We start from the raw sequence: 17,394 nt of genomic DNA, 5'->3' as shown, positions 1-17,394 counted from the left end.
CAAAAACAGTTGCCAGTCATCTGTTGCAGCCCATTGTTGGGTAAGCTGCTGAGTTGCCTAGCTTGTCCAGCTCATTGTTGTTTTTGTTGTCGTTTCGTCATTTGTTCTGTTTTGGATTGGATTGTCTGGGGGAGGAGACCAGACAGCGAGGTCATCGGTCTCATCGGATTAAGGAAGGACGGGGAAGGGAGTCGGCCGTGCCCTTTCAGAGGAACCATCCCGGCATTTGCCTGGAGCGATTTAGGGAAATCACGGAAAACCTTAATCAGGATGACCGGACGTGGGATTGAACCGTCGTCCTCCCGAATGCGAGTCCTGTGTGCTAGCCACTGCGCCACCTCGCTCGGCGTTCTGTTTTCCGTCGTTCCTTAGTTGCTTAAAAATTCATGGAGGTATGTTCCGTCTATGCAACTAAATGAAAGGCAGTTTGTTTATTGCCATACTCCCTTCTTTTTACTTGTGAAGCATCTTCAGTGGTCTGTAATACATGCTTCTTTGTATACATATAACAAATGTATTATTACGCAGTAGTTACAACATGTTACTATGTTACATTTTGTGATGTTTTTCTCTTGTTTTTCAGATTAGAATCAACTTTTGTGGCAAAAATTTTGTGAGGTGAAATTATCGCCCGGTGCTACATTTCCAGTGCAGTTAGCCCAGATGTGTGGTCCTGGAGACGTGTTCATTAGTCCCCTTGCTCCAGCTGGCAGATTTACGGCGCTTTTTCACCCCCATTTGTTACAATACATCACTTACATCACTTGCACTTTTCGTTTTGTGATCAACACGTGTGTGTTTACGGTGTGTAGCGTTACCAACGGTCGCTGTGTTTACACATAACAAAATACACACACACACACACACAAAACAAATGAAAAATATCAAACCACACAAACAACAAAAAACAAAAGACCAAAGATAAACACACAGTGACAGTTGGAAACACTGTAAACACGTATGTTGATCAGAAAATTAAAAGTGCAAGTGATGAAAGTGATGTGTTGTAACAAATGTGGGTGAAAAAATGCCGGACGTCGGCCATCTGGAGCAAGGGGACTAACGAACACATCTCCAGGACCACACATATGGGTTAACAGCACTGGAAATCGTAAGTAACAACGAACGACAAATCCACCTCATGAAATTTGTGATACAAAAAATTGATTCACATCTGAAAAACAAGAAAAAGTGACAAAATGTAATATAGAAAGTTAGTGTAACTACTACATAGTACATAAATTATATGTATGAAAATAAACATCTATTACAGGCCACTAAAATGGCTCACAAATAAAAAAAAGCGAAACACACATGACAATAAACAAATTGCCTTTCATTTAGTTAGATAGACGGAACATACATCCATGAATTTCTTGTCTTTATTCTTGTTGTTGCTGTTGTTAGCAGCCTGGGACCTGCAACCGCCTGACCACCTACATCTAGAGCAAAAGCAGACCGCTACGGCCTCCCAACTGGTGCCACCCTCTGCTGGACCACAGCAACTCGTCCAGTTCCCCCGTCCCATGCTGTCTTTGTTGTTCGTGTTTTCGTTGTAAGGGCAACCACGGACCTTCAACTACTCGAACGCTTATGTCTAGAGGAAAAGGAGTATGTCGTAGGCCACCATCTGATACAACCCATTGTTGAGCTGCAGCAACTCACTCTTCTAGCCCAGCCTATAGTTGTTGTTGTTCTTATCTAGCAGCACTAGTTTTTCAACCACACAAGCATTGACATCTAGAGAAAATGTAGCCTGCTGCAGCCTCAGATCTTGTACCGCAATCTGTTAGAATGCAGCGGCTCGTTTAGATTGTCTGGTCCACTGTTGTTGTCCCATTTGAGCAGCTCGCGTCCTGCAGCCACATGAGCACTGACATACATTGCGAAGACAGTGTGTTGTGGTCCATCGTCTGCTGCTGTACACTGTTGGGCTGCAGCTGCCCACCCAGTTTGCCCTCCCTTTTGTTACTGTTGTTGTTCAGCATCCCGCTACCTGAAACCGGGATACGTCCAGTTATATCCTCAGGGCACCTTCACCATCCTCGTCTACCTAAAAGTTCCTTCCAAACCATTGGTAAGAAAAGCAGAAAAACCCCATCTCTGATATGTTGTCTGGCAAAATGGTGACGAACATTACAAGTCAAACACTGGTGGAGACGTTAACGGTGGACGCCACGAATAGAGTGACAAACGATGGTCTTCATCGCCCTGTGGACTGGCGCCTGCAAGACATTACAGAGACATGAAGGGAAAGTAGGCTCCCCGTTTTTCGAGATGTAGAGCTGGGCACTCAAGCGTCCAGTGGTAATCGTATTTTGTGCAGGTGGTGGCCGACAGGTCTTAAGTATTTGCAAGAAGTCATATCTGAAAACACGAAGAGCTTGTGATAAAGTTATTCTTTATTTGCAACTGGTTTGGGTGATCAGATCTTCAGGTATGATAACATTATTTAAAACAGTCTAAATGGCAACGTCCTTAGTGTGGTGTCAGATCAAATAAAATCCATCTTGCTTCAAGTATTAGTTGCCATCAATAGTAAAAAAATTAAAAAGTCAGCACTAAAATTTAGCAACACAGTTAATCAGTCTTCAGATGCTGTTGGACTCACGTTCCAGAAGTTCTGTTTGGACGCACTCTACAGTATGAAAATGTCATGTTTTCCTTCTTTCCTTCAGCAAGAGAGAATATAAGCTCACCGGACAAAATATTAGTTGCGCAGTCACACGCGCCGGCCCGTGTGGTCGAGCGGTTCTAGGCGCTTCAGTCTGGAACCGCGCGACCGCTACGGTCGCAGGTTCGAATCCTGCCTCGGGCATGGATGTGTGTGATGTCCTTAGGTTAATTAGGTTTACGTCGTTCTAAATTCTAGGGGACTGATGACCTCAGATGTTAAGTCCCATAGTGCTCAGAGCCATTCGAACCGTTAGTCACACGCGACAGATCGGTAGGAAGCAGCTTCTATGTTTGGTGGTATCGAGGCACACTGTCGAACGGGTGAACAAGGAATAGGGTACCGTTTAACACAGTGGGCGTAATAATATCCTGACCGACAGCGACCGGAGACGAGTGTTACGTGTTGACAGTGACAATCGGTTTCGATCCCGACGGGAAAACCGGCTGCCAGTGACTGGAGTTCGATCTTAACCACCTTCCGAGTGATCACAGCGAAGGGAACAGCATTAAATAGACGTATGAGGCCGGGTACCTCGCAGAAGGCCATTTTTCACACCGGAACGTAAAGCTGTTCCTTGTCAATGGGCCGAACGACACTGAAACCGGACAGTAACTTACTGGAAGAATGCAGTGTGCGCTGACAAGTCACGATTTTGGCGCTTCTCAAATGATACAGCCGAGCGGTCTCAGGCGCTGCAGTCATGGACTGTGCGGCTGGTCCCGGCGAAGGTTCGAGCTCTCCCTCGGGCATGGGTGTGTGTGTTTGTCGTTAGGATAATTTAGGTTAAGTAGTTCAAATGGTTCAAATGGCTCTGAGCATTATGGGACTTAACTTCTGAGGTCATCAGTCCCCTAGAACTTAGAACTACTTAAACCTAACTAACCGAAGGACATCACACACATCTATGCCTGAGGCAGGATTCGAACCTGCGACCGTAGCGGTCGCGCGGTTCCGGACTGTAGCACCTAGAACCGCTCGGTCACTTCGGCCGGCGGTTAAGTAGTGTGTAAGCTTAGGGACTGATGACCTTAGCAGTTGAGTCCCATAAGATTCCACACACATTTGAACATTTTTTTTTTTCATATGATACGCTGTGTCAAGTGCACCCATGTGGCGTTTAAATCACGCTGTGTGGAGGTTTCAGTTCATGTCGTAGCTGTTTATCTACTGTTTTTGAAGAGTTTTTCGTACCACGACTTGGCTCACTCATTCACGATATAGTGAACAGGAACAGAGATATTTATTTCGACCGTTTCCTCGACATTTTCGTGATGTGTATGCTGTGCGAACTCCCGTCTTCCAAGATAACAACACCCGTGTTCAGAGGACTGCATACACTCACGTTTGTGGTTTGACGAACTGTGAGGCAGCCCACTGCACTACGGGTGGCCCGCTAGATCACCCGATGTTCAAATGTGTGTGAAATCTTATGGGACTTAACTGCTAAAGTCATCAGTCCCTAAGCTTAAACACTACTTAATCTAAATTGTCCTAAGGACATACACACACACACACCCATGCCCGTGGGAGGACTGGAGCCTCCACCGGGTTCAGCCGCTGCAGCGCCTTAGACCGCACGGCCCACCCGATGTTAATGCCACAGGAGATGTCTGGGACTATTTAGGACAGCGGGTGAAACGTATCAGTCGACTTCCTCCCAGTCTGCCAGATCTGCGGTACGTAATCGTCAACGATTGCTTTCTACATCTACATCTACATCCATACTCCGCAAGGCACCTGACGGTGTGTGGCGGAGGGCACCTTGAGTACCTCTATCGGTTCTCCCTTCCATTCCAATCTCGTATTGTTCGTGGAAAGAAAGATTGTCGGTATGCCTCTGAGTGGGCTCTAATCTCTCTGGTTTTATCCTCATGGTCTGTTCGCGAGATATACGTAGGAGCCGGCCGCTGGTGGCCGAGCGGTTCTAGGCGCTTCAGTCTGGAACCGCGCGACGGCTACTGTCGCAGGTTCGAATCCTGCTTCGGGCATGGATGCGTGTGATGTCCTTAGGTTAGTTACGTGTGAGTAGTTCTAAGTCCTAGGGGACTGATGACCTGAGATGTTAAGTCCCGGCCGGCCGGAGTGGCCGAGCGGTTCTAGGCGCTCCAGTCTGGAACCGCGCGAGCGCTGCGGTCGAAGGTTCGAATCCTGCCTCGGGCATGGACGTGTGTGATGTCCTTATGTTAGTTAGGGTTAAGTAGTTCTAAGTTCTAGGGGACTGATGACCTCAGTTGTTAAGTCCCATAGTGCTCAGATCCATTTGAACCATTTTTTTGTTAAGTCCCATAGTGCTCAGAGCCATTTGAACCATTTTTTTATACGTAGGAGGGAGCAATATACTGCCTGACTCGTCAGTGAAGGTATGTTCTCGAAACTTCAACAAAAGCCCGTACCGAGCTACTGAGCGTCTCTCCTGCAGAGTCTTCCACTGGAGTTTATCTATCATCTCCGTAACGCTTTCGCGATTACTAAATGATCACGTGACGAAGCACGCTGCCGTCCGTTGGATGTTCTCTATCTCTTGTATCAACCCTGTCTGGTACGAATCCCACACCGGTGAGCAGTACTCAAGCAGTGGGGGAACAAGTGTACTGTAACCTACTTCGTTTGTTTTCGGACTGCATTTCCTTAGGATTCTTCCAATGAACCTCAGTCTGGCATCTGCTTTGCCAGGTTAATATGGCTTACCTGAAGAAAAGTGTGGGCTCTCTTCCTCGCCGAAGTGAGGTTGGAGCGTAGTTACACGGCGTCTCCTCAAGCGACTAATTTTTTCGTCCGGTGAGCTTATTACCATTGGGAGTTAAACGTATGAAAATGGAAGAGTGCACAGCTAAGTTGAAACAGTATTTAGAGGCTGGAGTACGTACCTGTGGCGGTGCCGGGCTCGGAGCCGGTGGAGGAGAGTCGGCCGCCGCCGGACGAGGAGTCGGACTGCGCCGACGGGCTGGCGCACATGGAGCTGGGCCCGCCCGCGGCGCCGGCGCCGCCCCCGCCGCCCACGCCGGGCACGCCGACGCCGACGCCCACGCCGCCCAGGCCGGCCAGGCCGCCGGAGGACGCGGCGACGGCAGCCGCCGCCAGCAGCGACTCGCGCTCGCGACGCTCGGCGGCCGCGCGGCTCAGCACGTACTGCGCCGCGAACTGGTGCTTCGGGTCCATGCGCATGTGCTCCATGTGACTCAGCAGCCCTGCGCAGTCAATAATATTGTGTCAGTTTTTTGGGTGGGCATCACTCTTCTTGACAGGTTTGACGCGGCCTGCCTCGAATTCCTCCCCCCGTCTCAGAGCAGAACTTGCACCCAGAGTCCACAGTTATTTGTAGAATGTATTCCAGTACCTGTGTTCTACAGTTTTTGCCCTCTACTGCTCCCTCTAGTACCGTGGAAGCTATTGCTCCCCCGTCTCAGAGCAGAACTTGCACCCAGAGTCCACAGTTATTTGTAGAATGTATTCCAGTACCTGTGTTCTACAGTTTTTGCCCTCTACTGCTCCCTCTAGTACCGTGGAAGCTATTGCTTCCTGTCCATTCCTCTTGTAATGTGTCTTGTGTTTCCCACATTTACATCTTCTCGTCGATTCTGCGGAGAGCCTTCTTATTTCTTATCAGTCCACCTAATTTTCAGCATCCTTCTACAGCATAATACCTGAAACCTTTCGTTTCTCTTCTTTTCCAATTTTCCCACAATCGATCATTCACTTCCATAATATGCTGTGCCCCAAAATTACATTCCCATAAATTTCTTCCTCAGTCTAAGACCGATATTTGATAAGCACGTCGATAAAAACTTTATACTGATGAAGATGTAATTAATATAGTCTGTTATATAAACTGAAGGTAGGTGAAAGCCCGAAACGCGTCTTTCCACAAAAAAATGATATACGAAAAAAATTTCTCCTTGCTGTAGTTCTTAAAGTAACTGAGTCCACATCCTACGATATAAACTACGAATAATATGGATAAATTAATGTAAACATCTCTGTCGTTTCACAACACGTTTTCGCACTATAATGTTCTTTTTTTTCCTTCCTCGAAAACCTTACTCCAAAGCTCTGCCATGGATAACTCCTCCCGATCAGGCTATGAAGGCCCAAAGGTATCGACCGGCCGCCGTATCATCCTCAGCCTACAGACGTCACTGGATTTGGATATGGAGGGGCATGTGGTCAGCACACCCCTCTCCCGGCCGTATGTCAGTTTCCGAGACCGGAGCCGCTACTTCTTAATCGAGTAGCTCCTCAGTTTGCCTCACAAGAGCTGAGTGCACCCCGCTTGCCAACAGCAATCGGCAGACCGGATGGTCACCCATCCAAGTGCTAGCCCAGCCCGACAGCGCTGAACTTCGGTGATCTGACGGGAACCGCTGTTACCACTGCGGCGTGGCCGTTGGCGGATAATACCAATACCAACATTTCATCTCCTTTGCCGTTGTCATTGTAATCCTGTTCAGAGACAGCAAAGGACTTCGAAGATCGGTTCAAAGCATTGGATAGTGTCTTGAAAAGAGGTTATATGACGATCATTAGCAAATGTAAAACAAAGACAATGGATGTAGTCGAATTTTGTAGATGTGGGTGTAGAATTAAATTAGGCGATGCTAAGGGAATTATAGTAGCAAATGAAACCCCAGATTTTGCTATTTGATCACAAAACTAGCTGAAGATGGCCGAAGCAGTGACGTTAAAAACGTAGCTTGGCAATAGTGGGAAAAGCGCTTCTGGAAAAGAGAAATTTGTTAAGATCGAATATAAATTTAAGCGTTAGAAAGTTTTTTCTGAATGAATTTGAAGTGTAGCCTTGTACAGAAGTGAAACGTGGACCACAAACACTTCAGGCCAGAAGAGCCCACAAAGAGTAAAATGTAGCACAAGTATATGCTAATGAAACATCTCTGTCGTTTCGCAACACATTTTCGGATTTTTTTTCTTTTCTGGAAAATCTTACAACAAAGTTCTGCAATGGATAATACTAACAGTGTATCCACTTTGCCGACCATTCTACAACAAAAGCCGTTTTAGATGCGATGAATGCTTACCTCAAGAAGGTCCAAAAAAACTTTGTCAAAGATGTGCCAAGTTTATCATTCTTTCCATAATCTTACGTAGCGTATCAATGATTCTACAAAAACTTTTGCGCAACCAGAAAAAATGTATGAAACAACTTAATTGCTCACAAAGTGGACAATGAATAGCAGCACATTAAATCACTTAAAGTGGTCTCATTTCTCCGATAAGATGCAATTTTTGAGCAAATTTTGTTCCTCTTTCATCGTCTTATACATTTGAATAATGTGGTATATTGGAACTAAATGTCCTACCCTCAAAGGTGGGCTATAACTGAGGCACCATCCTTTTCACTCCATATAACCGCCGCTTTGTTCTGTACATTGAGCAAGTAGTAAAGTAAAACAAAAAGAAATGTGGAAAAGAACTTAAGAGTCAGGAAGGAGTAATAAATACATGGATTTTTTCCGTTGTCATAGTAACTCTGTTTAGAGACGGCCAGGGACTTTGAAGCGCAGCTCAATGGAATATATGAGTATGGTAACCTCGAAAGAGGCTATAAGATGAATATCAACATAAGTAAAACAATGGCAGTGGAATTGGAGTGGATGTTGACTAATTATATTAACAAATAAAACACTAAAAGTAACAGATGAGATCTGCTATTTGGGTAGCAAAATTACTATGATGGCCAGAGTAGGAAGGATGCAGACTGGCGCTAGCAAGAAAAGCATTTCTGAAAAGGCGATATTTGTTAATATCGAATATAAGTTTAAGTGTTACAAAGTCTTTTCTGAATGTATTTGTCTGGTCTGTATTGATGAATGGAAGTAAAACGTGGACGATAAACAGTCCAAACAAGAAAAAAATAGAACCTTTTGCAGTACAGAACACTCAAGATAAGATGAATACCTCTGATATCTGATGGCTAGGTACTGAATTTGAAAGCAAAGAAATTTATGGCACAATTTCACTAAATGAAGGGATTGGTTAACAGAACGAGTCCTGGGGCATCAAGGAATAGTCGGTTTGGTAATGGAAGGAAACCTGGGGAGGGGTCAAAACATAAAGGGAGACTAAGCCTTGAGTACAGTATGCTCGTGCAAATAGATGTAGGTTCAAGGAAGTACGTAGAGTTGAGCAGGATTGCACAGAATGAACTAGCGCGGAGAGCAGTTTATGGTTTGATAACCACAACATTCTCTTTCTGGATTCAATATCACACTGATTTTTCAGGCAAGCAAATGGGAGGTTGCAGACAAAAAGTACAGGACAAAAATATGGAAACTACAAAAACGCAACACATCATGATCAATACGGTGTAATAAACGCGTTGACATTCAAAACGGCGCCAAACATCTCGAAATCATTCTTCCTGCAAAATAGTGGAAAGCTCAGAAAACGATGATGAAGGTGGATAGGGATCACGAAACCTTATTTCCAAAGCAGACCACAAAGGCTGAATAATGGTTAGATCAGGCGAGTGTAGTGGCCACAGGAGCTCATCCTCGAGCTCTCAATAGCAGTCCCGGACGATGCAAGCTGTGTGAACAGGTGTCCTGTATCCTTGGAACACCGCATCAACACCGGGGAGCAAACAATGTAGCATGATATGGAACTGATCATCCAGAATGGTCACATAATCTTTAACAGTAATGTATCCTCGCAGAGTAACCATGGGGGCCATGGAACAGTACGATATGGCTGCCAAAATCATCACCGAATCCCAGGCATGCTTCACTCTTGGGGCGTAAAGTCGGCTAGAAGTTGGAAACAGTGTGAAGCAAGACATATTCGACCAAATGAAGTTCTTCTACTGCTCCACAGTGCAGGATATATGACTTCGGAACCACGTTGTCCTGTTACGAGCATTTGATCCACAAATGAGTGCATAATATCGGAGTTAAGTGAATTCTAAGGTGGTCAAATTGTTGGTTTACGTATGGTGGATGCTTCCGTAGCCAAGGTAGCCGAAGTATTTGTTATTTCAAGAGGCGCCGTATCGAATATTTATACCGCATACAGGGAAAGCTGAAAAACAACATCCACTAAGTCACAAAGTGTGTGTTGAGTGATCGTTACAGACGGTCGTTGAAGAGGATTGTGACGAAAAATAAGAGGACATTAGCTGTAAAAGTCAGCGCAGAACAGAATGTCGCACTCGTGAACCCTGTCAGGAGCGAAAGAACACGAAGGGAGCTCCATAAGCAGGGAACCGCAGGGCGAACTAGAATCTGGGATTCTAAGGCTAAAAGATTAAGAAGGGGCAGAAAAGGAGATTAGCCACAAACATGACGCCAGAATTGAGATCTATGTAGTAGACCAAGTGTAGTAATTATGCTACATTGAAAGCAAAATACCGCATGACGATCGAAGCAAGGAGGATAGTAGAATTAGACTAGCACAAAGAGGGCATTCCTCGCCAACAGAGGCCTCAAGAAAGAAATTTATGACCATGTACGTCCGTAGTACGGCACTACATGGAAGTGGCTCATGGACTATGGGAAAACCGGAAAAGGAGAGAATCGCCGCTTTTGAGACGTGGTCTTACAGGGGGATGTTAAAATTATTTTGATTGATAATTCCTACGCAGAACTGGTGAGGAAATTAACACACAGAACACTTCAGCCAAAAAGAGGGAATAGAATGATAAGACATGTTTTAAGAAATCAACAAATAACTTTCATAGTGCAAGGGAAACAAAGCGTCAAGCAAAGGCCTAGCCTTTAGTTCTAATTTCTATCATTATGCAGTGGGAATGGGAATTCATAGGGAGTATATTTACTTGTATACGATTCACTAGAATCCTAATACTGCACACTACTTCGAATAGTGGTCATCGTCCGCTTTCACAGCATACAACTAGAATTTTTAAGCTATATTTAAAGCACGCTAGTCTTTATAGAACCACTTCCAATTCTCACGAGTTTTGAGTATTATTTTCGCTTAATACTACATGTTTTTGAATTTGTGACTGACTTCAGAAATTTTAAAATATGGTTATCTTTGGCAGATTTCTGAGTTCTTCCTTTTTTAAAACTTGTCTACACATTAGATGATGACTCCATCTTCCAGTCATGTGTGGAATCACTTTAGAAAAAAGATAACTAAACTGCAAAAAAATGTTAGATACAATCACAACATTATTTATGTAAACATTTGAATATAAATCATCAAGACATTGATTTAGCTTCCAAGCCAGAGAAAAACTCTCCTATTAATGAATTCTTCGTCCCTTCTTGGTAAAACAGTTTTATACTTAAGGCTGAAAACCAAAACAACTGCGCTTTGCTGCATTAATATTTGCTGATTACGAACCAGTTTTTGGCTTAACAGGCGACCACCACTTCAAAACGCAGTTACCGTTTCCAGTGGTCACCGTCAGACTGTCTAAACGCATGTACTGCAAGCGGTGACGTAACGTTGTCGACATAACATACACTCACAAAGCAACGGAAACATTACATCACCACCTGCAGCACATGCATTTACACAGTCTGACGGTGACCACTGGAACAGTTTTTAAATATATTTGTGACTGTTATCGCAAGGATGTAAAAACGAAGACTATAGGCAAGACAAGGATGCAAGATTTTGAAATGTCGTGCTACAGAAGAGTACTGAAGATACATGAACGATTTAGGTGAGACTCTCAGCAGCCCTCTGAGATTGTTTGTGGATAACACTGTCGTTTACCATCTAGCAAAATCATCGGAAGATCAAAACTTATTACAGAATGAGTTAGTAAGACGTCTGCATGGTGTGAAAAGTGGCAGTTGATCCTGAACACTAAAAGAATGTGAGGTACGTCACACGAGTGCTGCAAAGTCTCGTTAAATTTTGGTTACTCGACAAATAACTCAAATTTAATGGCTATCGGTTCAACTAGACAGCGAAGGATTACAGTTACGAACAACTCAAGTTGGAACCATCACACAGAAAATTTTGTGTTGAAGGCGAGCCAAAGACTGTGTTTTACTGGTAGAGCACTTATAATGTTCGACAAAGCTACTAAAAAGACTACGTACTCGACTCTTGTCCGCTCTGTTCTGCAGTACCGCAACTCTTGTGCAGTACCACAGTGTCCGAAACGACCCTTACCAGATAGGATTGATGGATGACTTCGAAAGGGTAACTCGTTTTTTATTGCCACGAAATAGGGGAGAGAGTGTCATAGATATGGTAAGCGAAGTGTGGTGCCAGCCATTACCACAAATACTTATTCCTTTTCCCTAAATTTCAGTGATAAACTTTCTCCTTCGACTGCCACAATACGAGGGCGTGCTGAGAAGTAATGCTTCCGAATTTTTCATGTGAAAACTCTAAAAGCTTTTTAAGCAAAAAAACGTTACTAACATTTTACATCTTAATTCTTCATGTCTACAAATTTTCAGCCCTCTGCCGCTAGAGGGCTCCGAATTGTATCGTGTAACATGGCGGTGTGTAACGTATCTTTAACGGTGTCTGAGAAACAGCGTCCTCTAATCGAGTTTCGAATTCGAAAAGTTCTTCCACAGATGAAGCACACTCTGGCATTGTTATGCCAGACGACACACGAGCGCTGCGACATCTGCAACAATCCGATTCCTTGGGGTCACTGTCATTGATCATCCTCCACATAGTCCCAAGTTAGCCCCATACGACTTTCATCTGTTTCCAAAACTTAAGGAACGCCTTCAGAGCGATGAAGCAGTGCAAATAGAGGTGAAGTTGTGACTCCTTCAACAAAGTCAGGCATTCTACAGTGACAGTATCAACAAAGTGGTCTTTTGTTGTGAGAAACATTTTTGCCGCCATGGTGACTATGTTGAGAATTAAATATCTAGACTTGAAGAACCAGAGATGCAGAATGTTGATAAAATTCTTCTGTGTTGTTGACTGCATTGTCAGTATATAAAACTGTGCAATGTTTCAGCCATTATTGCAAGTGTCCTTTCTCGCGGCTTTGTGCAGCTCAGCAGAAAGCCCCGAGGAAGACCACTTGCAATAGTGGTCGAAACGTCGGAAAGTACCGGGTGATCAAAAAGTCAGTATAAATTTGAAAACTTAATAAACCACGGAATAATGTAGCTGAGAGGTAAAAATTGACACACATGCTTGGAATGACATGGGGTTTATTAGAACAAAAAAAAAAAAAAAAAAAAAAAACACCTCATATTGCTAGACGCGTGAAAGATCTCTTTCGCGCGTCGTTTGGTGATGATCGTGTGCTCAGCCGCCACTTTCGTCATGTTTGGCCTCCCAAGTCCCCAGACCTCAGTCCGTGCGATTATTGGCTTTGAGGTTGGTTGGTTGGTTGGTTGTTTGGGGAAGGAGACCAGACAGCGTGGTCATCGGTCTCATCGGATTAGGGAAGGATGGGGAAGGAAGTCGGCCGTGCCCTTTCAGAGGAACCATCCCGGAATTTGCCTGGAGCGATTTAGGGAAATCACGGAAAACCTAAATCAGGATGGCCGGACGCGGGATTGAACCGTCGTCCTCCCGAATGCGAGTCCAGTGTCTAACCACTGCGCCACCTCGCTCGGTGGCTTTGGGGTTACCTGAAGTCGCAAGTGTATCGTGATCGACCGACATCCCTAGGGATGCTGAAAGACATCCGACGCCAATGCCTCACCATAACTCCAGACATGCTTTACAGTGCTGTTCACAACATTATTCCTCGACTACAGCTATTGCTGAGGAATGATGGTGGACATATTGAGCATGTCCTGTAAAGAACATCATCTTTGCTTTGTCTTACTTTGTTATGCTAATTATTGCTATTCTGATCAGATAAAGCGCCATCTGTCGAACATTTTTTGAATGTTTGTATTTTTTTTTGGTTCTAATAAAACCCCATGTCATTCCAAGCACGTGTGTCAATTTGCACCTCTCTATCTAGATTATTCCGTGATTTATTCAGTTTTCAAATTTATACTGACTTTTTGATCCCCGGTGTATATTGAAAATATGGTCAAGAGCACAGAAGAATTTTATTGACAATGACAAAGGCCGCCGAAGCCTACGCTTACAAAGCTGTAGAATGTTAATAACATTCGTTTTATTTAAAACGCTTTGAGAGTTCGGAGGCGTTACTTTCCAGCATGCCCTCGTACTTCGTTGACTCCCACCTATACAGGGTGTTACAAAAAGGTACGGCCAAACGTTCAGGAAACATTCCTCACACACAAATAAAGAAAAGATGTTATGTGGACATGTGTCCGGAAACGTTTAATTTCCATGTTAGAGCTCATTTTAGTTTCGTCCACCTACGCTCAATGGAGCACGTTATCATGATTTCATACGAGATACTCTACCTGTGCTGCTAGAACATGTGCCTTTACAAGTACGACACAACATGTGGTTCATGCACGATGGAGCTCCTGCACATTTCAGTCGAAGTGTTCGCACGCTTCTCAACAACAGATTCGGTGACCGATGGATTGGTAGAGGCGGACCAATTCCATGGCCTCCACGCTCTCCTGACCTCAACACTCTTGACTTTCATTTATGGAGGCATTTGAAAGCTCTTGTCTACGCAACCCCGGTACCAAATGTAGACCGAGCGAGGTGGCGCAGTGGTTAGCACACTGGACTCGCATTCGGGAGGACGACGGTTCAATCCCCTTTCCAGCCATCCTGATTTAGGTTTTCCGTGATTTCCCTAAATCGTTTCAGGCAAATGCCGGGATGGTTCCTTTGAAAGGGCACGGCCGATTTCCTTCCCAATCCTTCCCTAACCCGAGCTTGCGCTCCGTCTCTAATGACCTCGTTGTCGACGGGACGTTAAACACTAACCACCACCACCAAATGTAGAGACTCTTCGTGCTCGTATTGTGGACGGCTGTGATACAATACGCCATTCTCCAGGGCTGCATCAGCGCATCAGGGATTCCATGCGACGGAGGGTGGATGCATGTATCCTCGCTAACGGAGGACATTTTGAACATTTCCTGTAATAAAGTGTTTGAAGTCACGCTGGTACGTTCTGTTGCTGTGTGTTTCCATTCCATGATTAATGCGATTTGAAGAGAAGTAATGAAATGAGCTCTAACATGGAAAGTAAGCGTCTCCGGACACATGTCCACATAACATATTTTCTTTCTTTGTGTGTGAGGAATGTTTCCTGAAAGTTTGGCCGTACCTTTTTGTAACACCCTGTATAGAGAGAATAGAGAGAAACGTCCATCATGATGAAGTAAGAGGAAGCAGAGTTCGCATGGGAAGAATTAGGCGTCCACTTCTCCCACGCTCTATTGAAGAGTGGAGCGGTAGAGAAATTGTGGCCCTATGAACCCTCTGCAAACACTTGACAGTGAGTTGCAGAGTAATCGGGTAGATGTAGTTTTAGGTTATATGGGTAGATAGAGTAACAAATCAGGAAGTACTAAACCTGACTGAGGAGGGAAGCTCTTTATAGTAAAACTTTCCCGAAAGGGAGATAGATTTATATGGTACGCCCTAAGGGATGAACTGATAGTTAAATTTGTAATGGTGAGAAACGTGTGTGGAAGGGAGGGAGGTAAAAATTGTAGATGGAAACGCAGGCTTGAATGCAGAAACCAGCGGATGAATAATGGGGTAGTTATGCAGATAGAAAAAAAAGCACCAGGTGGACTAACATGATAGCAGCTTCGGAGGGCTGAGTGGTACAAGAAGAAATGGCGAGCTGGCGAGTACTCACCGGACTCGTGCGTGAAGACGGCCTGGCAGACGGAGCACGGCCACATGCGCAGAGAGGTGGTGAACTGCGACGTTTCGGGGTGGCAGGCGAGGTGCTTCCTGAGGCTGCCCTCGTTCACGTAGTGCTTGCCGCACACGGGGCACGGGTGGTTCGCTGTCCTCCGCTTCGCTAAGTACGGATCGGCACGGGGATAAGCGAAAATAAACCAGGTCAATGCAGAAGCACGGGTTAGAGCGCCAACATACATACTTAAGAAAACACACACACACAGCCCTCAACCACAAAGCGGAGACCCAGGACAGGTTACTCTGCAATCTAGAAAGGCGTGCATTAGTTTAAACATTTTCACTCTTTGCTCAAGCCATGAGGTTACAGCAGTAAGCTAACTTTCTTGTTCTTCCAGCTCAGTTCTGCAGCGAAAGGCACGGAGAAATCGTTGCATCGCTAAAGAGAGAATGGAAGAAGAAAATGAAGAAGCAAAGTAAAAGAGAGCTTCCAGAGTCGAGGAACAGCGGCAATGTAATTTGATAAAGATAGTCGAAGATGTACACGTTCCAGTAAGGCGAACAGTTCTGAATCTAAGTTATTGCTGAACTGATCTGGACACCTATAATGACACAGGATATCGCAAGTAACCGGTCAAACCACCAAAGAGACATCCGATTTAACTACATGTTAACTAGGACAAATGTAATCGTAGCCTAAAAAAGGATTATCAACGAGTACAGTAACAACTACATATTGACCCTCGGCTCCAGCTTGGTAACGCATAATGATTTCAAAATCTTTCACACGGAGTAAAGTTTTCAAAATATGTTACTACCCAGCACACTGGTAAAAAAAGTTTGTTTGTATCCTGAAGGAAAGGTATCGAGAATCATAAGCGACAGAGCACTCGCTTGGAAACGCTGATTATTCGTGAAAAGTGAAATTCGATGACCGATGATTTTCTCCATTTCTATTTTGCCTAAAGTCATTGTTCTCTCTCAAGGACTCGGTACGTTAACTAGGGCGATCTTCCTTGGGAGAATATTACAAATTGTCATTAAAGTGATAATCTTGTGTTAGTGCACGCTCGCCTGTGAGTACAGAAGAGCACGTTTAGTGTGCCGGCCGCGGTAGCCGTGCGGTTCTAGGCACTTCAGTCCGGAACCACGTGACTGCTACGGTCGCAGGTTCGAATCCTGCCTCGGGCATGAATGTGTGTGATGTCCTTAGGTTAGTTAGGTTTAAGTAGTTCTAAGTTCTAGGGGACTGATGAACTCTGATGTTGAGTCCCATAGTGCTCGGAGCCATTTGAACCTTTTTGAACGTTTACTGTAAACACCTCTTTTTATATCTTGTCATAGTGCATGCGCTCATCAGGTAACTCGTAAGTGTCATTTTGCGACAGGTTATATCTCACTGCTACTTTTGTCTTTGCAGTATTTATCACTGTACCTTGTCGATGTTATTAATCTGAATGTTCCACAGAAAAATAATTTGCGGTGAGGCGGGAGATGTCAAAGGTTCTAAGCATATTTATGCTGAACAAGAACTGTGATAGTGAGGGACTTTCGCGAGCGTGCTTGTTTTCTAACAGCCACTAAAAAAAGGGACTGAAATGACGATGGGTAATATAAAAACTCCCATATGCGGAGGCAGACAGTGTTCTTACGAACGAAAGTCTACCATTGCCTCTACGCTTATTTAAAAAAGTTATTGTCAACAGAAACTCATTCGTGCCCTGTGCCCTGTTTTCACGGTGACGGTTTACATATTGGACATACACGTTCTTCCCTCCTCAGTGCAAGATCGTATTTTTTCCCATTCACTCATTCCGATGTAATTTGCTGAAGACCGCAACATCCGCAAGTGAAACATCCGTCGGGTCTCCAGACGAGGTGAAACAGGAAATAAGTTCCGCGCTTCATTTAAAAGTCCATTCCAGATGTTTGGGAACAACTTTCCAAGAGAAAAGTCAATAGCTTTCACGATAAAATGAATAAAAGTTGTTTTTAAAAATCAGTTTACTATAGGAGCCGCGCAAAGTTGGACCGCAGAGAGGCTTTCA

At 44.6% G+C, this 17,394-nt stretch overlaps 1 protein-coding gene and 1 pseudogene across 1 annotated transcript in view; both read right to left on the bottom strand.

Annotated features, from left to right (window-relative positions):
* Positions 1–17,394, bottom strand: part of LOC126469711 (uncharacterized) — a 555,905-nt gene that overhangs the window by 25,687 nt on the left and 512,824 nt on the right. The window contains exons 10-11 of the mRNA XM_050096897.1: positions 15,342–15,521; positions 5,545–5,865 (exon numbers count right to left, since the gene is read on the bottom strand). Coding sequence (XP_049952854.1) covers positions 5,545–5,865; positions 15,342–15,521 — 501 coding nt within the window. The remainder of the gene's footprint in view (positions 1–5,544; positions 5,866–15,341; positions 15,522–17,394) is intronic.
* On the bottom strand, positions 6,949–7,066 carry LOC126471773 (5S ribosomal RNA; annotated as a pseudogene).

The sequence above is a fragment of the Schistocerca serialis genome, chromosome 3 (genome assembly GCF_023864345.2).
Source record: "Schistocerca serialis cubense isolate TAMUIC-IGC-003099 chromosome 3, iqSchSeri2.2, whole genome shotgun sequence".
In the NCBI taxonomy this organism is placed as follows: domain Eukaryota; kingdom Metazoa; phylum Arthropoda; class Insecta; order Orthoptera; family Acrididae; genus Schistocerca; species Schistocerca serialis.
This window is presented reverse-complemented; position numbering and strand designations above follow the sequence as displayed.